The 22435-nt window shown below is 35.3% G+C and overlaps 1 protein-coding gene across 1 annotated transcript; it reads right to left on the minus strand.

The window, feature by feature from the left end:
- Positions 1–44: 44 nt before the first annotated feature.
- On the minus strand, positions 45–19772 carry CHMP1B (charged multivesicular body protein 1B). The gene is made up of 8 exons (XM_053699342.1): positions 19618–19772; positions 10654–10751; positions 8698–8844; positions 7642–7710; positions 7447–7554; positions 5919–5962; positions 5268–5340; positions 45–2170 (listed from the first exon to the last, which is right to left on the minus strand). The coding sequence occupies exons 1-8, from the start codon at positions 19631–19633 to the stop codon at positions 2126–2128; spliced, it is 600 nt and encodes a 199-aa protein (XP_053555317.1). The 5' UTR covers positions 19634–19772; the 3' UTR covers positions 45–2125.
- Positions 19773–22435: the final 2663 nt, after the last annotated feature.

Here is a 22435-nt window from a genome sequence, read left to right on the forward strand (position 1 = left end):
ACTAACCTATTTTCTAGTGTTCCAGAAACATAATAAAACCCACATTTCATTACAACTCCACATGTTACATTTTATTTCCATTCACTATTACAGGGGAAAATTAGCCTTAGTCTTGGGAGTTTAGCCGTTATAATCCCAAAACCATAACCTTGAGTTTTGCAACAGTTATACCAAAGTTATACATTGGTCCCTGCATCTAACATCACTGCTGTGTAAATACATTCACTTTGATAATGTTTTGTTGATAATAACAGGTCTGTAATATCACCTTAGCAATATAATGGGGATAACCAAATAGTCTCTCTTAAAGAGATATTAATTATGCTATTTTTTTTAGAATTTTTTTTTTTGTCAAACAAAAATCTGTCGGAATATTTGCCAGTTTAGCAGATGCCTTCAGTCAAAGAAAATATGGTTTATTCAAGAAATAAACATACAAGAAAGAACAAATTACATTTTTGTAGGTAGCACTGTACAACACTATTGTATTAATGTTCTTAAACAATTAACTTTTTTTATAAATAGAAATACGTAAGTAAACCATATTATCCTTCAAGAGAACCTAAATGAAAAGTCAAACTACAAAAGAAAGAAAAAAACTAAATTTACCTACATGGGTGTGATAAAGACAAATGCAAAAAATATTTGAACATTTGTATAAATTGTTTGCCATGTTCTCTACACGATTCTTCATCTATGTAAGCAGTCAATTTTACTTTTTTTATAATACATTCTGTACCATTCTGAATATAAAAGACATCAAATATTTAATTCTGTTCTCACTATTCAGATATTAAGACAACTGTGATTATTTAAATTAAATAAAAATTATAAAAAGTTTGTTTTAAAACTTGACTGCATAAAATAGGTATGTATATAGATATTTATCACATGGCTCGACTATGTATGTCAATCTAAGGAGCTAGTAAAAAAAAGTTAAAAGATTCGGGTACACATTTGATAATACAAAATAAAACTGGAAATCATCCAATGCATTATGTGTTTAAATGCTGCTTAAAGGGATATGGATTCAAAATGAAAGCCTTTCATGGTTTATTTGTAGAGTGTACAATTTATTTGTTGTATTTAAAACAAAAAAAAGAAAAAGAAAGGAAAATAAGCACGAGAGGCAGAAGCAAATTTTACAATAGGAGAAAATTGGAAAGAAGAAGTCAACTTTATCTGAACAGATGGACTTTTAAGAAACTGCCTATATACTGCACTTACAGTCAAACGTTGGACATCTCTGGGTCATTACAGACCTCATTTGTAGAACTTAATATGCACAAAACCAGTTTTAACCTTGTGATTGTGGAAGATAGCTAGGCTTTTGAGGCTTTGTTGGGCAGGTTCAAGAGAGCTCTTGTGCAATGTTAAATTTTGCCACAAGATGCTGCATCCCAAGTGGCGATTGAAGGCAGACAGGTTCCCTAATTGAGAACTTGTCCACCAGCAATCTGATACATTTCCCCCAAAGATAATTAGTGAATTTAGTAGGGGAAGAAAAACAACAAAAAAAAAAAAAACAGACACATACACTGATAAGCTTTTTTAAATGATAGGGTTATACATGAAAGTTTCACCAGTGAATTACATGTAACAAACATCCTATGATCTTAGCACAATATATAAATTAGAGAAATTCAAGACCATAACTATCAGATTAATGGAAAATGTTTGCATAGATCTCAAAGCTAGGACAAATGATTGATCACTTAAAAAAAAAAAAAAAGTTTAATTAAAGGCAAACCAAAATAATATATATTTTAAGTTTTCACAAAGAGCAGATAATTCACTGTCAGTTCCTTATATATAAGGATGTTGTTCACACCTTTGGAAACCTCAACCATAAAGGTTCAAAACAGATAATGCAATGGTCGTACATTTCTTGAACCAAATCCAAATTGGTATATGAAGCAGTCCAGGATTAGCATTCTATTCAAGGCCAAACTTGTACTTGAGACTTCCAGAATCTTTTGGCCATTTGAAAAGGAAGTCAGGAAACAAGAATCTTGTATGAGAATTACTTATTTGTTGAGACATACACAGAAAAACAAATCCAGGTATGTACTACATAGAGAGAAGAAATGTAGTCAATGCGCTTATGGTAAAGAAAATGCTCCAACTACACTTGATCACGCAGACGTGCAAGCCTTTGGGAAAGCTCATCCTGCCAATTAAAAAGACATTTAGAATATTTTAAACACACAAAAGTGTCCACGTGTTAACAATTGACTCGCTTACATTAAATAAGATTCACCCATTACCATAATAAAATACATAATACCATTCAGAAAACAATTGGATCCTATTGGAATCAAACATAAGGACTATTTTATATACACATAATAAAGCAATTTACTTACAAATAATCTGGAAAAAAATGATTTTAAAGCATTTTAAACAATCATTTTGTTATTAATGTGATTATTATTCTTCTGTTGAGTGACCATCGAAAGCTTCTCTGGCATGGTTATTTGATTTGCTGTAACCAATTAGAGACAGTATAACTGCACCGATTAAACAATTATTGTATAAGATTGTTGTCATTTCAGTTTGGCATCCTGGATGCAATCCAGCTTCTCTGGAGCAGTGGGAAAACCAAGTTTCTTTTGGCAAAGGAATTAATGTATAAAATTTTAAAAGCTAGATATTGGTGGTCTCATGCACATTTCAATGTTAAAGGTACATTCTAGTGTAAAAATTACATGATCTGATGTGTTAAAGCAGAAATGACAAACCTTTTTGAAAGCATGCACTCAAATTTGCAAAATAAAAGAAAAATTGTGGTCCCATGATAACTTGGTATGCATAATTAACCCCTTAAGGACATTATACACTTGTTTTTTCTTTGCATAAATGTTTTGTAAATGATATATTTATATAGTCCATAAAGTTTTTTTGTTTTTTTTAAATGGATAGTTTTACTTATTTTTAAATAACATTGCTCTGATTTTTAGACGTCTAACCAAGCCACAAAGTTTTAAGAGAATAGACGTATACCTACACCAGCTTGCTTCTGTTTGTGTAAAGGGCCTTTTCATATGCAAAGGAAGGGGGAGGGGGAAGTGTTGGATATTTCACACTTGCAGTGGGTGTTCCAGTAACCTTTTAAACAGAGCTAAACTGGAAGCTTCTAAGTAAGTTTTTAAACGGTTTTATACTGGATTTTTATATCAGTATCTGTGCATATTATTTTTTATAGTAGTGTCTATTACATGCAGTTATATCAAAATTGGCGTATACTGTCCCTTTAATGACCAAGGACGTACCCTGTATGTCCTCAGGGTCTTCAAGCGCTGGAAGAGACCGCGATTGCTTACAGCTGCTTTCAGGTTATCGCAGTGATGCCTTGATATTGAGGCATCCTGCAATAACCTTTTTTTTTTTAAGTATCCGATGCAGAGAGAGTTGGAGGGTAAGAGCCATTGCAGGGAGGCGGGTTGGCGGCCCATCACTAGTGCGAGTTCCGGATCCTGTTCCTGAGTGTCCGGGAGCGCGAGCGCAAGCACACACACACATTAACATTAAGTCAAAGGAGGGAAAGAGAAATTGGGAAAAAAATTTGAAAAGGGATCAGGAAGGGGGTAGGGTATTGAGGGGGAAGCAGCTACCCTACAGAAAATGGGGTGTTTATTTTTTAAAAAGGGCAATTTTTTTAGTAAACTGGGTACTAGCAGGCAGCTGCCAGTACCTAAGATGGCGGCCAATAGGTTGAGGCTTAGAGAGCTGTTTGGGAGTTAAGGGGGGATACTACACTTCAGATAAAATATTTATTTTTTTTTTTTAAAAAAACCTTTATTTTTATACTGGCAGACTTTCTGCCAGTACTTAAGATGGCGGTGACAATTGTGAGGTGGCGGAGGGAAGAGAGCAGTTTGGGGGTGGTCAGGGAGGGATCAGAGGGTGGGATGCTGATCTCTACACTAAAGATAAAATTAACCCTACAAGCTACCTACCTAATTAACCCTTTAAATGCTGGGCATAATACAAGTGTGGTTGCGCAGTGGCATTTAGCGGCCTTCTAATTACCAAAAAGTAATGCCAAAGCCATAAATGTCTACTATTTCTGAACAAAGGGGATTCCAGAGAAGCATATACAACCATTTGTGCCATAATTGCGGAAAAAGTTTGCGATTTTTTTTTTATTTGATCACATCTGGTGGTGAAATAGTGGCATGAAATATATCAAAATAGGCCTAGATCAATACTTTGGGTTGTCTACTAAATATATATATTGCCTTGGGTGCTGCTCATCAATACAAATAGAATATCAAACAGAAGAACACTCCAAAGGTCTTGTAAAATTCAGACTGTATGTCCGAGGACAGGTCGTATTGACCCAAAAACGTTCACATTAAAAGGTGACTGAATTTTACAAGACCTTTGGAGTGCTCTTCTGTTTGATATTATATATACAGTATACACATACACACGTGAAGGGTTATTCAGGGATTCCTTAAAGATATCAGTGTTACAATGTAACTATCACTAATTTTGAAAAAAATAAATGGTTTGGAAATAGCAAAGTGCTACTTTACTTATTGCCCTATAATTTGTATATAAAAAAAAAAAAAAAAGCAAAGAACATGTAAACATTGGGTATTTCAAAACTCAGGACAACATTTAGAAACTATTTAGCATGGGTGTTTTTTGGTGGTTGTAGATGTGTATCAGATTTTTCTCCATTTTTTCCATCATATTTTATATTTTTTTATAGTAAATTATATGATATTATGAAAATAATGGTATATTTAGAAAGTCCATTTAATGGCGAGAAAAACGGTATATAATGTGTGAGTACAGTAAATGAGTAAAAGGAAAATTACAGCTAAACACAAACACCGCAAAGATGTCAAAATAGCCCTGGTCCTTAACGGTAAGAAAATTGAAAAATGGTCTGGTCACTAAGGGGTTAATTTAGGAGATTACAGCTTAGTTAAAGCACAACACTTTACATCTGAAACAGAGGCTAATATGCTATCTGCTCTGTAATCTGCTACTAGTTGTAGATTCCCAGATAATGTGGTAGGTCACCAGCCGCAATATAAGCCAAGTGAAACTGGTCTCTATAGAGTATGGTCGTAGCCATGGGGCAGTGTGCTAGAAAAATGTTCGAGAGCCATCTCAGGCATCTGTGCCATAAGTTGACCACCACTAAAATTTGAGCATTTTATTATTGTACTGACACGCTCAACCCATATGGTTATCCCCCTGGAAACCATGTAATCCCAATGTACACTAATGTTCAAGAAATCAATACATACCTGTTCTGTAGATGCAACACTAGTACCAACAGAGCCTGTCTGACCTTGGGGCAATTCCATATTCAGTTCAAGACTGTAATAAAGCAAAAACGACAAAAAATGCACGATTATATAAAAACAAAAAAGTCCTGACTATACATGTTTGTTGAGAAAGCACTTTCAAGGGCTATTTTCTATTATGAATTTATAGTCTGCCACCCTATTCTGTAGGGATACATGGTGCAAGGATATACACAATAACCTACATATACAGTAAATTACCAGATCTGACTATATCAAGTTATATTAAATATAGATCCAGACGTGGAGTGTCAGTTAGCCAGTTCTGTGGTTAGGATAGATCTAGCAATAAAACCTTATCTGCTCTTTATATGTTGTTTGTACACTTTGGATTGTTACACCCAAAATTGACCATGCTTGCCCATTGCTAGTTACTACTGGATATATACTATTTTTACATATCACCCTGGTGAGTTGCCTTAAATAAAGGTTCATATTGATCAACACTCTCACCAAAAAGTATAATATGCATTGATTTTTAACTGTTTTACAAGCAAATTTTAAATCCTAAAAAAAAAAAATGACAATGAGAACTTCACAATCAAATTACTTCAGTTGCTTCTCTCTGCAATACGGTTAAAGAACACTTACCCAGCCTCATCAGCTGTTTCTTGTAACAGACTATCCACTTCACCCTTAGATAAACAACAAGAAAATAAAGTTATCATAGCACCTTTATAAGCACACACAATTTGGATGATGAATAAACCCACATCAGTGTTAATTTTGACAGCAAATTTGAATTTAGTCTTAGTTTTAGTCTTTTGACTAAAATTCCATTTTAGTTTTAGTCGTATTTTAGTCATCTGAATTGTTTTAGTTTTAGTCGACTAAATCGCCAGTAGATTTGAGTTGACTAAAATCTAAGGGGTTTAGTTAAAGTGTAATGTATTTATAATTTCCAAACTCATTATATAATTCCAGGAGTAAACATCTAATAAGCTGTTATAATTTATGGTATTAAGGTTTAAACATGCAATACAGATTTAGCCTTTGTGATATATAACGTCTGTTAAAAATAAATAAAACCAAGTTTCATAAACAAACAGAAGGGCAACTTTAAAATATAAAACAAACTGTACTGGCTGTAACGTCCTCTGTCAATAATTAAAACAAGTATCAAGTAACTCAACACAACAAAAAGCTTCTGCAGCTAGCACAGGCACAGCATAACTTAAACCCATACTCTTTTTATTAACCTGTTTTTATTTATGGTATTAAGGTTTGAACATGCAATACAGATTTAACTGTTGTGGTATATAACATGTCTTTATTTATATTAAAATGAAATAAAACCAAATTTTGTAAATAAACAAGAAGATAGCCTTGATTTTTTTTTATTTCAAAAAAGCATTCATTAGATATGGATTGATTATAACACCTTGCATAAAGTGTTAATTTTGACAGCAAATTTTGATTTAGTTTTAGTCATAGTCTGTTGACTAAAATGCCATTTTAGTTTTAATTGTATATTAGTCATCAGAATTTTTTTGTTTTATGCTCATTTTAATCTAGTTTTAGTCGACAAAATTATCACTGACCCACGTACTGGTTGCACACATTTCCTAATTGCATATTGTTACTATAAACAGGCAGCTATGGGATTAATTAGTGTTTGAGCAGCAAACACTACTTAAGTTTTTTATTTTTATTTAAAAGGATAATGCCCATGACTGCATAAAACTGCACGCCATTCATAGAATACCTTTTGCTATTCTAAGGATAATATGCTAGCCTAATAGTAACCCGATATGCTATCTCCTAGTACATTTATTAGTTTTGGAGGGATCTCCTGTTACTGATTTTGCAATGTTCTTGTTGTCATCTTCTTAATTATTTCATGCTATAGTCTACACACCATTACTGAAATATATATAGTTTTACTGTGGTCCAAGAGAATTTATTTTTCTGGCGTGGCCCCATATATGACATTTTGGAATGCCTAATAGAGCATACAGCTGTACTCAAACCCAGAACCACAATTTGACAAGTACATACACCTGTGTGTCTAATTAAAACCTATTTGCCCAAAAAAAGAAAAGTAAACAATATTATTTGTCATACTCTGGCTATGTTATAAAACACATGGAAACACGGTCATAAACATTGAACTACTTACCTGTGGGGTGGTTAGGGTGGTAGTGTTACTCATTGAATCTTCCATTTGCTGTGTCTGAACATCCAGCGTTTCAAACTGATGTTCAAATTTGTCCATTAAGGCTGAAATCTTAAAAATTAAACAAAGATATATTCAAGATCTAGAAATACAAAAAGTTCAGCATTAGTATGAATACTGTGATTTTGAACGTATTACCTTTTCCAGATTCATGCTCTTTAATGTGGAATCCATAGACTTCACCACCCCTGCCATGGATTTAGTTACCTGGATAAAGCAAAAGAAATGAGGAAATTGTGAGAGCTTAATATTTATTTACAGTTTATACAAATATGTCATATTTACATATAGAGTGCACTGCAAAAACAAAAGTACAGGTAACATTATGCAGTTATGATGAAGACTATTTGAATAGAGATAGTCAGAGATCATTTAGAAAAGCGAGTAAGAGTCACAATGGATCACAAAGATGGATCCACCAGCCAGATTGCAGAGCTGGGCTAAAAAAAAAAAAAAGACCATAGTACAGCTGAAGAAAGATGGCAAACGGGTTGTGTCTAATGGTGTAAATTTGTATTCATAGCTTCATTTTGATCATTTTTTGTTTAGTTCTTTTCTAATGACAATATATATATATATGTTTGGAGTGAAGTAATGTAACAGGAGAGATTATGTTAAATAAACAGTGGTTTGGTGTTATGAGATATTGCAGACTAGAGCCCGTTGAATGAACAAGCTCAGCTGAAGGTCTATAGAGTGAAGAGGTCTGTAGCAACGTGGATGAGAATAGAATAAAATAAAAAAGAGGAGGGGTGTTGAAATTATATTATTTAGAGCTATGGCCACAACAAAAGATGATCAATGAGCTAAGTAGAATCAGCAAGGATGAGATTGAGAACGGTGGAGGACAGAAAACATAGAGGCCTATGCAGCAAAGGAGTGAAGAGATAGTAAGGCTGGCTGAGGAGTCAAACAGGAAAACAACATATAAGGTACTTGAAACCAAAAAGCAGAACAAACTTTGAAAGAAGGTGAAAGAGAGCAGAAAGTAGATATGAGCTGAGAGGTACTGGTCTTGTGGACAGGTAAAGTCCACACCTTAAGTGGAGACCAGATAAGTAGAATACCAGTGGTTGAGAGCAAAATGTTGGGTTTGTGCACTGGTAATTCAGGGGATGTGTAAAACTTGAATTAAAAATCTGCTTCCCTTTCTTTAAAAAACAAAAACACAACACACAATGATTTGATATTTACCTTGCCCATTGTAACAGCAGTTTGTACTCTAGCTGCTACTGCATCCACTCTGGCACTCATGCGCAAAAAGTTAATGCCTTGATGTTTCTGCCTTATTGCATTCTCTGCGTGTATTCTTGCTATTTCCGTGTTGCCTTTTTGAATAGCCTAGAACAAAAAAAATTAGACCATAACCCACAGTAAAAAAAGAAGCATTTATTAAGTCTGGAAGTCTTATGAACATGATGAAGCCCTATATCTACATTTGCTAGGCAGAACCACAAAACCTTGAGGGGATAATGGGCTCCATTTATCAAAGGCTAGGCGGACGAGGTTCGTGATCTTGAACCTTGGGTTGTTTAGCCTCGCGGCTAGTAGACAGCGGGCCACCGTGCCCAAGAGGGGGCTGTCAATCATCTCAACCTGATCGGATAGAGATGATTGCAATCACGACCTAAAATCTGTGACCACTGCTACTTAAAAGGGACATAATACTAATTTTATAATTTCTATGTAAAAAAGGAAGATATTTTACCTCAAAATGTCTTCAGTTCACAAAAGTAAGTGCTGTGTAAAAAGTTATCTTTCAGTTACTGCCCAGCTGCAGGTTAAATAAAAAAAAAAAAAAGGAAGAAATGAACAGCAGCCGATCAGCATCAGCAGTACTGAGGTCATGAACTCTTTTACTGTGATCTCATGAGATTTAATAGTAAACTCCCTTAAACTGAATAGGGAAATAACATGAGTGTGCATGAGGCACGCTCCCTTGCCGGTCCCGGGACAGACATACTAATTTGCTACTTAAAGTACTTTACAATGGGGTGTGAATACTTAGGACATTTTGAGGTAAAATATCTCTCTCTTTTTTACATAGAGATAAATCAGGTGATATTTTCTAGTCTGATTTTTGCAGCTATGCTGTATCACTTTCAAGTTTTTCAACATTTGGGTATCATGACCCTTTAAATAGCATTTCAGGCTCGCTGGGGCTCCGAAGCAGCTATCACTACTTGTTAAATGGAGCCCTGAGAATGCTTCCTATGAAGACTGATTGGCCAGGAAAGGCCTAGCTGCAGAAGAGCAGCTCAGAACATCAGATAGCAGTTTCCACAAAGTATAAGAAAGTGTGTCTTCATAATTTAATGAACAGCCGCTTTGAAATCCGAAAAACAAGTGGAAACATCTAAAACCAAATTAATTTATATAGGGGATATTTAATGAGTAGTATACACAGTATTGCACTTTACTAGCCATTTTAAAGGAATATATAAGTGCAAAGACAAAAATAATGCGTTAGTGCATATTATTGCATTATTGCTTGCAAATGGGTTAAACACACAGTTAAAGGAATGTGAAATCTAAATTTGTTTATTTCCTGATTCAGATAGAGCATATTTTATACAACTTTCCATTTTACTTTTACTAAATAAATTTGCTTATTTCTCTTGGTATCATTTGTTGAAAAACATACCTAGGTAGGCTCAGGAGCTAGCTGCCGATTAGTGGCTGCACATATATGTCTCTCGACATTGGCTTACTGATGTGTTCATCTAGCTACCAGCAGTGCATTGTTGCTCCTTCAATAAAGGGTACCAAGACAATGAAGCAAAATTGATAATAGAAGTAAATTGAAAAGTTGTTTTAAAAAAAAAAAATGTATCTTCTGATATATATTGTAACAAAAAACATCAGATATATGTAGCAGTTTGCATTTACAAATAAATAGAACATATTCCGTTATGTGCAGAATATTGGAAATTGGAATGTGAAATATTCATATTTTCATGTCAGGTTAGTGCAAATGAGAATATGCGATCGTGTGTGAGAGTGAGGAGTTTTTTCCACTTTTTTTTCCTCCATTGGCTTCTATGGACAAATAAGTAATCATGGAAAAAAACACCATTAATAGCTAGAATTTTCTAATTAAAACTTATGTGAGTAATAAACTAAGTGATTATAAAAATAATTTTTTCTTACCTTTTTAATTTTGGCCTTTTCTATTTTTTCTTCTTTTTCACACTTTTTGGCATTTCGATGCAACTCTTTAGCAGCAAACTTCAAGTTAAACAGGTTTTCTGTATGATATGTTAAGGTAGAGCACAAACACAAATTGCAACAAAAATAATAATAATTACAGTCGACAAACCCAGGAGCCTGGGTGCCACGGGCTCCTAGAATTTTGCCCCTGGCTCCTAACTTTTTGGGTTATTATCCATATATCTATATACAAATCCAACTGTCTGGCTCCTAAAAATATGCCTGGATCCTAAATATTCTTACTGGCTCCTAATTTTTTAATATATTTGACATACATACATACACAAATCTGCAGTTCGACCCACCAACCGTCACCTGCCTGGGTGCAATGATACAATGCAATAATCACAGAAACGACTTTTTCAATAAGTAGTCAAAAATACTTTAATGAAACGTTTTCAGAGATCTTGTCCCCTTCGTCAGCATAAAAAGTGAGGGAAAATCCCAATTTATAGTGAGTGCTAAACAAACAAATCTCATACCTAGCGTGTAAGTGGCGCCAAAGTTCCGTGCTGGAACGCATCTTGCGTTCCACTGTCTCTTAGAACCGGAAGTGAAATGACATCACTTCCGGAACTGTATATGTGACATATCGAAGTGTGTCAAAAGAACATAAAAAAACACAAAAGTACATCAATTGTGTATACAGACCATCACAACATAGTGTTAAATATAATAATGCAATAACAAAAACTATGCATAATGCCTAAAGTAAATAATGTCTTACAAAATAGACTAGTTACTCTGTTGCCACGGACACCACATTCAATATCAAGAACTGCCATGATGTGCCACAGGGAACTGGTCAATGTGGCCACAGGGAACTAGTGTTAAAAGTGCACAATACTAGCGTTTCAAGTGAAAGTTAAATTCACATGTTTAACATGTATTACTTAATAGTAGTGAACCGCATAGACAGCTGTTGATGATATTCTTAAAGTGCCAGTACGTGTTTCAAAAACCACCAACATGTTGATTTATAATCCTGTGCTAATAGCAGAGCTACCTGCAATGGTGGTATAGTCAACTTACACTGGTAACTGGTCAAGAATATAAGTAAATGAATACAAATGCTTTCATATTTTAACTCATAGTAAGTGCCTACCTGCAAGATCTAACCACCTTAGTGACTATATTGAAATAATTCACACAAAATTGTGCTGCAGGCATACACTAGATCTCCTCATGATCGTAGATATGTGCAATTCACACGTGAAATGTGCATCAATGTGGGCTAAAAAAAAAATGTTAGACTATATACATCCAGAGAATTACACTCAAAAAACTTACACTTTTGGACTACACTGTGTGGTGTCATACTAATTGTATCAGAGCGCTATATTGCATACTAGTTGAACCTCTCATGTTACCATCATTAACTGAGCACATACATTATCCTCTAGTCTGTTAGATATACCATAATCCAGCTCATATCTGAGGAATTGTAACTAATGTATTCAGTGTATGACCCACCACGATCCTAACTCATGATATATTACACACCATACTCATATACTTGATATATAAGCCAGCTCTTAGCATAATTACACATATATCAAAAGCTGTAAGCTTATATTCTTATATAACCTTGAACCATCATGTCCAAGAGTACTGTATCACTGTGCTTGCACATCCATACATTAATCATTTGTACATCTGATTGAATACACCTTATTCTGTTCAAACCGAACCTGCATGAACAAATGAAGTTATACACATGTATGGGAAAGTCACTTGCTGTCCATGATCCTGTAGTGTGGAAAAATGAGTGACCACCCACAACCACCTAGACTTCCACCCAGCAATCAGGATACAAGATGCTCCCAACGCTGGGTGCTGTTAGCACTGGACAGACAGCAGCCACAGCAAGAGGGACCACCCGACTGCCCGTCGCCCAACAGAGTCCCAGCGTCATGGGGATGCACCCCCTGTTTGTGCCACACTATACGGAATTATATTAGTGCTTTAAAGTCTGGTGTTGTATTCAATCCACCAGGGTGTATCGTACCCAATCGATATATCCATAGGGCCTCATGCAACAAAAGCATCCTGTTTCTGTCTCCACCTCGATCAAAGACAGGGACATGGTCAATAAGAATGTACTGGATTGAAGACACTGGATGGCCTTCTCTGGCACAATGTCTTGCTACCGGTTGGTCAGAATTACCCTGTTGTAGCGCCAATCGAATTGCATGTCTATGGTTTGCCATGCGTTCCCTTAGTGTACCTGAGGTTTTACCCACGTAAAAGCTGGAACGTGGGCAAAACAATAAGTATACAACGTGTGTGGTGGTACATGATAAAGAGTGTCTGATGACATAGTTCTGGTTGGTATGTGGATGATGAAAGGATTTGGTGTTAATCAGTCCGTTACATATAGTGCAACCCAGGCAGCGATAGGACCCTTTTATGTTAGCCTTAGCCTTGGTGGTATAGCTCCGTTTGGGATCCGTTTTCACCAATAGATCCTTCAAATTGGTTCCCTGTTTGAAACCCACCATAGGGTCTAAGTTATTTGCAAAATGGAGTTTTGGTTCTGATGTCACAATTGGCCAGTGGGTTCAAAGTATTTGTCCAGTTTTCCTGGTACTTGGTGTGAATGTAGTAGCCATAATCAGCTTGTCCCTGGATTTGAGCTTTGGTTTCAAAGTGATTAAGTCGGACTGGGTTAGAAATGACACTTCTTCAATAATTTCTTTAACCAAACTTGGTCTATAGCCTCTTTGAAGGAACTTGTCACCTACTCCGGTCAGCTGGGAGATACCTGTTTGTTGGAATTATTACGTATCGCCCTAATCATTTGGGACCTAACAATGCCCTTCAAGAGGGCAGGAGGGTGGCAGCTATCTGCCCTAAGGATCGAGTTTCTATCGGTGGGTTTGTTATACAACGTAGTACCCAAAGACTGTGTCTCCTTAAAGATACTCAGATCTAGGAAGTGTATGTCCTGTTCGCTAGTTGTCCTTTTGAATCTGACAGTGGTATCTGTACAATTAAATATGTGAAACCACATATATCATAGAATTCATCACCATCAAAATGTTTTTTTTTGGGGTATATCTTAATTTAAAGGGTAACTAACCCCTCTGAGATGGGACATGATACCTAAATGTTGAAACACTTAAAAAAGTGATGCAGCATAGCTGTAATAAGCTGCCTAGAAAATATCACGTGAACATCTATATGTAAAAAAAGTAAGATATTTACCTAAAAATATCCTAAGTATTCACACCCCATTGTAGAGGGACTTTAAGCAGCAAATCAGGATACTAGTCCCATGACTTGCAAAGAAGCATGCATCTGGCATGTGCAGGCACAATCATGTTATTTCCCTATTTAGTTTAAGGAAGTTTACTTATTTCAGTAAAATCTCATGAGATCACAGCAGGCTTTTTTTTTTTAAGGGACATTATACACTAGATTTTTATTTGCATAAATGTTTTGTAGAGGATCATTTACATATAGCTTATCTGGGAGAATGTATAGTTTTGCTTATTTTTAAATAGCATTGTGCTGATTTTCAGACTCCTAACCAAGCCCTAAAGTTGTTGATGTATACTATTGTCCACAGATTCCAGCTTGCTTATGGTTTGTCTAGCAGTGGGTCTTTTCATATGCAGGGAAGGGGGGAGTGTCTTCTCATCCTGATTTCCCAGCCCCTTCCAATGGGTGTCTCAGCATAACCTCAGCAACAGTGCTAAACTGAGAGCTTCTAAGGAAGTTTTTAAAAGGTTTTATACTGGATTTTTATATCATTATCTGTGCATTTTCTTCTTTATAGTAAATGGGTTAAACACATAGTTAAAGTACCAATCAGCAGTGCCACTCTTGCAGCTGGCTCATGCAACGAACACTAACGAATTAGAGCATGTTATTTTATTACTATAATGACTCTTTGAAATGTCCCTTTAATACTAAATCTAGCAGGTAAACAAAATTTCCAAATCCTTTTACAATAATAATACTTATATAGTAAGTATTTCTTATCAGCATTAAAAAAACATAAGTAGGTTCCCAACAAACTTTATTAGTATTGTTTAAAGGGACACTGAACCCAATTTTTTTCTTTCACGATTCAGATAAAGCATGCAATTTTAAGCAACTTTCTAAGTTACTCCTATTATAATTTTTTTTTCGTTCTCTTGCTATCTTTATTTGAAATAGAAGGCATCTAAGCTATTATTTGGTTCAGAACTCTGGACAGCGTTTGTTTATTGGTCAGTTAAATGAATCCACCAATCAGCAAGAACAACCCAGGTTGTTCATCAAAAATGGGCCAGCATCTAAACTTACATTCTTGCTTTTCAAATAAAGATACCAAGAGAATGAAGAAAATTTGATAATAGGAGTAAATTAGAAAGTTGCTTAAAATTGCATGCTCTATCTGAATCATGAAAGAAAAAATTTGGGTTCAGTGTCCCTTTAAATTTAAAAGGACAGTAAATTCAAAATTTTCATGATTCAGAAAAAAAAAAGTAAGCAACTTTCCAATTTACTTCTATCATCAAATTTGCTTTGCTCTCTCTATATCCTTTGTTGAAAAGTAAAACTAGGTTACGATAAATAGGAGTGTGTATTTTGCAGTCTATGGCAGCAGTGTTCACAACTATGTATAACATTGCTACAAACACTGCAGCCAGATGGATAGACATGTGCACGCTCCTGAGCTCACCTAGGATTACTCTTTTACTAAGAGAACTAAGAAAAATAATAAAAGAAGTAAACTGTTCAGTTTATTTTGTTTTTAAAATATCATGCTCTATCCAATCCATGTATGTTTAATTTTGGCTTTAATGTCCCTTTAATGATAATGCACACAAAATACATGTGACTTCTTTATAATGCAGCTGTACATACTCTGCAGAAAGCTGCACATGCTCTGTGTATATACCAATAAGCAAGTTGTGTTTGCATGTTAAAAACTAGTCTGTTTTATTCACACACATGCAGTGTTTATCAGGAGGTCGGTTGTTATTCAATTTTTAAATAGCCTGGTGCCTGAATTACATAAATGACGTCACATCTTTTATTAGTTTGTGTATTCCGGAGTTTCCTGATCAGCCAGTTTTCAGTACTCCTCCTCATGTCTGCCAGGTATGGTGGTGACCTCATTATCACATGCTTTCTGGGCTGCACATCTCATCACATGACAAGTAGGAGAATGAGCGTAACAAGGAATCCACTAAACATAGACTAGCATGGAACAGATTAAAGGGGACATTGCACAGAGACATATCTTTATTGCCCCAGTGTTTAACTTTTTGCATTGCAATTTCTTGCATACAAGTAATATTTTGAAAACATTTAACAATATACTTTTGCTAGCATAAGTTTTGCAAATCAAGGTTCAGGGACACACCCCGTAAAAAGCCTGGTGAAATCCATTTTCCAGCTCCCCTTTGTTGAAGCTAATAAGGGACAGGTATATACGAGCTTGTGATCAGATCAAACCAATCACTGTCTAGAATGCTGCAGGCTCAGGGAAATTTCCCCATATTTAAAAAAGGGACAGTCTATTTCAGAATGTTTGTTGTTTAAAAAGATATATACAGGCAGTCTCTGGGTTACAGACAACCGACTTAAGTACAACTCGTACTTACAAATGGAGAAAATAGAGCTTTATCGCCAATCCTTCTTTCCAGGATAACCCAAAATACTCAAAATCCAATTGTCAGAAAGACAGAAAATGATGTGAAATTTTCTGAACAGGGGCACAGATAGGGTTGCCACCCAGCCGGTATTTTACCGACACGACCGGTATTTTTAAGGTTCATGTCAATGTTGAAAATAAAGAATAAATATTGAAAGAAAGTCCCTGTCAAAATTAAACTTCTTCTGAGTGTGATGAATAATAGTTATAAACAAATGAGCATTTAAAATCAGTCCTATCAGCTTTAGTTTTTGAGTTATGCTGTTTAATTATTTATGCAAATTTATGTTAATTAGCATGGCCGGTATTTTCTTTCAAGAAAGGTGGCAACCCTAGGCACAGATAGCAAAACAAACTTTTCCATATGCTATCCAAAACTTAAAAAAAATGTTTGGCTAGAGTTTCACCAAAAAAAAAGTGCCTGCTCCAACTTACATACAAATTCAACTTAAGAATAAACCTACAGAACCTAGTTTGTTTGTTTTTACCTCTGTGATTACCTTGTATCTAAGCCTCTGCAGACTGCCCCCTTATTTTAGTTCTTTTGACAGACTAGCCTTCGTGCCCCCCTCAAAAGTAACTCCACGGGCGTGAGTACAATGTTATCTATATGGCATATGTGAACTAATGCCCTCTAGCTGTGAAAAACTGTAAAAATTAATTGAAATAAGAGGCAGCCTTCAAGAGCTTAGAAATTAGCATGAACCTATCTAGGTTTAGCTTTCAACAAAGAATACCAAGAGAACAAAGCACATTTGATGCTAAAAGTGAATTGGAAAATTGTTTAAAATTGCATGGCAGATCTGAATCATAAAAGTTTATTTTTGACGAGGCTGTCCCTTTAAAAGGCCTATTAAAGTTGAAAACTTAGATGCACTAATGTGTTAGAGTATGTAAGTTTGACACTTTTTGCATGGGTTAAACACAGTTAAAAGGAGCTGAAAAAAAACTGCTGATGCTAAGCGAACACAGACTGATTTAAATTATAAAATGTAGTTTTTCCACTATAATGGCTATATAAGTACAATGAAGGCACTCCAGCCTCTCTGGACAGAGTAACATGCACAATGTTCAGGGACATGAAACTCATTTTTTTCTTTCATGATTCAGTCAGAGCATTTGATTTAAACAACTTTCTAATGTACTTCTTTATCTAATTTGTTCCATAGCTATTCTCAGAAGCAGCAATGCATTACTGGGAACTAGCATCTGATTGGAGGCTGGACACAAAAGACTATTTTCATTGGTTCACTACTTAACTATATATGTTAAGCTAGCTCCCAGTAATGCATAGCATCTCCTTTAACAAAGGATACCAAGATAATGAAGCAAATTTGATAATAGAATTAAACTAAAAAGTTGTCTAAAATCACATACTCTGAATCATGAAAGAACATATTTTGCTTCCTGTCCCTTTAACAACAAACACAGACAAACAAATAATGAATATAACCTGCAACAGTGTTTTATGTTCCTTAATTAAACATATTTTTTACGGTAATTAAAATATAAATTTATAGAGGACATTTCAACTGTAAAGTTCATTTTAACTAATAGAGATTGGAAGAAAGCATGATTGCAAAAACAAATTAAAAAACTACAAGCACTAAGGTCCAATGTTTGATTCAAAATGTTATGGTGACGGGGAGACACTATAGGGATTGAGTTTTAAAACCTTAAAAACACATAACAGCAAAATATTTGGTTTTAAATGACAATGCGTGTTTTATTGCCATTTAATTTTCAGCTGGTTTAACTTGCTTTAACCCTCGGCTAGCCCAATGTTCAATAGTTTATGGATTTTTTTTTTTTTTTTTTTAAAGAAACTCCCCCAGAAAAACAAGGTTTTGAATTTTAATAAATTAAAACAGTCTCTCTCAAAACATGCTGATATGCACAATTCTAAGCACATCAACCAAAACATTATTTTTATATAGGCAACAATTTAAATGTAAACATCTTTACACTTTGGCAACTAAAAATAAACCAATCAATTTGTTTGAAAAAGGTACATGTCACTCATCTCTTTCAATGTACCAACAGTATGTCAATCATTCTATTGGCTTACCTTTGGATACAGCTATGTTTAAAAAGGAGAGTAAACTTCTTGCAATAAATTACCATACTAGTTAAGCGCTTTTTTAATGCGTTAACACCCCACTTGCTGCAATTGTTTTTAAACTGTCAAACGCTACCAGCCTCTTGCCTTATTTGGAGGATTCAAACTGGAGATGCTACTGACATAGATAAGGCTTGCCAGGATCACTTTCATTTTGGTATAAAATGTCCATTGTTTTGTACCTGTAGTTCATTTTTGGATAATCTCTCAAGGGTCAATTAGGGACAGATATGTGGCATGGTATGGCTTAATAAGTCTGTCCTGTGCACTTCCAATTAACCAAAGTGAAAAAAAAAAAACACAATTTTAAGACTTTAAATTTCGGGGGGGGGGTGCAAACAAAGCTGTGTGGAATCTCTTTTTTATTATGTTCCACGCAGCTGTGTTTGGGAAGTCTACTTTTATTACCTATATCTGTCTCTTCAGCAGGGGAAACAGATATGGGGACAACTCAAGTTCAAATATGGCAGCACTGATTACTTTATAGAAACTCAGTAAAATTAAAAAAAAAAAATCTGATTTAAATTAGAGGAAAAGGGGAGACAAAAGAAATAATTACAATTATATGACAAAGTTGTTTTAACGGCACATAATGAAATATTTTATATTACAATCACATACGGTTTTTAATATCCCCTTAAAATCTCACAGTGTTTACTGTCCCTTTAATCAATTACTGCTGCACACATACTCCAAAGCATTGTTCCTTACAATCTCAGTACATTACACTTCACATATAATGCACCTATATTTCCTAGTAAAAATCATCAAATCAATGGTCAATGGGCAGGAGTAAGCGAAGATCCTTAGTGCCCAACGCCTCTAGAGATGGTAGTGCATTTTAACCTAATATGGTCTCACCTATAGCTCTGGTCAAGAGTATGAACTATTATTGTGATTAGTTAACTTCCTGTTGATTACACCATTACTGTATGTCATAAAAAAGTAGAACACGGAAATAAAGAGTTAATAGAACGTGCTTCGATATTACATTATTAAAATATGAGATTTACTATTACACTTATTGTTAAACACAATGACAAATACAACTGACATCATATACAAAGAAACAATACCCGTACAACACACAGACACACATATTACACACAGCGCAGGCTGCTTGTGCTCAGGATACTTTCCATATTTGACATGATGAACCCTCGGTTCTTGGTGCCTACACTAGCGAATGTATATCCAGCTTCCAGATAGTTTCGTAGATTTCAGATACTTCCGGCTTCCCGGTTCTCACTACTTCCTGTTGACCACAGACGTCACCTTAGCAAATGTCATTACGATTGGGTTGCGGCTTCTAGGTGCGGCTAGAAATTTAGCCCAGATTGGCTGATTGTTTGTCGCTCAGGAATGAGTGAACGCGTAGTGGGCGTAACCAATATCATCTTACCTATTTTTATTGGTGGGCGTGGTTATCTCGTGATGTTCATGGGTGAGCTCAGCTGGTAGAAATCTCTATGCCACCTCAGGGGATATGGGCGGCAGGGGGCATAACTAGAAAAAAAGGTTTTAGTCACACTGGTAGTTCCACTTTGTAATTTGTACCGGAAATAATTCGTCGTCAATACAGTTGGCTCAATATGCATTTGGAAAGGGTACCCTAGTGAATTTGACGATCTATTCTATTGTATAGCAAAACACACATAATATGGTATTTAAGGTCACTTATACAACCAGTAATAAGATTCTCTAACACGCTTAGAAGAAGTAACTATTTTAGCATCTTTATTTCTATATTTAAATCTTATTTTCAATTATGACCTGAACCTTAAAAATACAGTCCATGTCAGTAAAATACCAGCTGGGTAGCAACCCTAGATAGGACCAAAGTCCCTCTAATGTTCAGTCTGCTGTCAGTCTTCCTAACCCATTCAGCATCCCATGTTTGTTTATATATATATATATATATATATATATATATATATATATATATATATATATATATAAAAAATTGTTGTTCTTCCTCTATATCTAAGATAACTTTTACTTAGCAACAGCTACAAATTATATACAGGTGGCCCTCGGTTTACAACGGTTCAATTTGCACCGTTTCAGAATAACAACCTTTTTTTTTCAGTCATGTGACTGCTATTGAAAAGCATTGAGAAGCAGTGCATTGATTAAAAAAGCCAGTAGGTGCAGCTGTCCACTTGAGTTGCAGCAAAGATATGCAAGCCAAGCAAGCTGAAATTAATCAGTTTAACAAGACCTGAGCTATTGAGCAGATTTTAAGGAAGCAAGATCTTCCTGTCTATAAATCAGTCCAGATTGGAATGCATAGAAAGAACTGTTAGGTTTTATTAGGTTTATATTGCCGTTTAGCAAATGGTTTTGTTCATTTAAATTAGTTTAATTATATATTCTGTGTTGTGTGATTATTTTATTAGCTTTATAATGCTGTTTAGCATGTAAAGTCTTCATTTCAAAGCTTAAAAATAATGTATTAGGTGTTACTTATGACAATTTTGAGAGGGGCCTGGAACCTATCTCCCTCACTTCCCATTGACTTACATTATAAACTGGGTTTCAATTTACAACAGTTTTGATTTACAACCATTCCTTCTGGAACCTAACCCCGGCGTAAACTGAGGGCTACCTGTATATATATTTGTAGCTGTTGCTAAGTAAAAGTTAGCTTAGATATAGAGATAGCTTGTGCAGGAAACGGATCTGCAAATCTGCGGCTCTGCAGTTCACCTACTGAACATGAGGTAGAGCCTCTACCTCATGTTCAGTAGGTGAACTGGTGAATCGGTTCATGAACCGGTTCAGTTAATCGAACCGTCCGAAATGAACCGATTCACCCAGAAGAACCGAACTTCCCATCACTAATCTCTGATTCTAGAAGGAAAAAGAAGGCAGGTAAAAAAAAAATCTGAAAAAGGCAAAAAATGCAAAACATCAATACCAAAAAGTGTGAAAGCTAAAGTCTGAATAACAACTTTTAGTTGGAGAATTTGTAACATCTTGAACAAAAACTTAAATAAGTAGTAGAAGTTTGCGGTTGACCTGGAGTCTGTGGATTCACTGAAGAACATTCATTCTCAAAATCCTGGATTGGAATTATTTGCAGTTGCAAAATATAAAATGTTTTAGTACAATATAGTGTTATAAAAAAAGAACAATTTTATAAGGGGGGGGGGGTCTAAATAGAGTGGTAGGAAAATATTCATCTCCTTAAAGGGATGCTAAAGCCAATTATTTTTCTTTCATGATTCAGATAGAGCATGGAATTGCAAGCAACTTTCTAATTTACTCCTATTATCACATTTTCTTTGTTCTCTTGCTATCTTTATTTGAAAAAAACAGGAATCTAAGCTTAGGAGTCAGCCCATTTTTGGTTTAGCACCCTGGGAAGCACTTGCTGATTGGTGGCTACATTTAGTGAGACAGATAGCATTAACCTGCAGATAGCGTATTGACCTATAGGGGAGTTGTTAAAGGAGCGCCAACTTTTCTTTAACATTGTATATATTTTTAGGTAAGCTAGGAACCTAATTTTTAGGAGCTCAAGTAGTATTGCACCATAGCGCTGAGTCTCCCTTTCACTCTGTAACACTATAGGGGAGTTGTGAAAGAAAAAATGGCTGAAAAAGCAGAATGGGTCACATTGATGGACCTGTAATTCCAGCCTCAAATAATTAAAGGGACAGTAAACCTAAAATATAATGTTATATAATTCTGCACATAGTGCAGAATTATAAAACATTATATTAGTGTTATTGTTATAAAACCTTGTTTCCCCTTTGAATTTTTTTAAAATATGTCAGTTTTTCAGACCCGCTCTCTGCGCTCTTCTGAGCGGGTCAGTTTTTATTACACAGCGCATAGGGCCAGCTGTATAGTCACAGCCCGGCCCGACCGCGCCATAACATTAAGTGCAGCTCGCTCCTGCTCTGTCTGACAGCACGAGCAAGCTGTTCTTAGTGTTATGGCGCGGT

Source organism: Bombina bombina, chromosome 1, assembly GCF_027579735.1.
Source record: "Bombina bombina isolate aBomBom1 chromosome 1, aBomBom1.pri, whole genome shotgun sequence".
Lineage (NCBI taxonomy): Eukaryota > Metazoa > Chordata > Amphibia > Anura > Bombinatoridae > Bombina > Bombina bombina.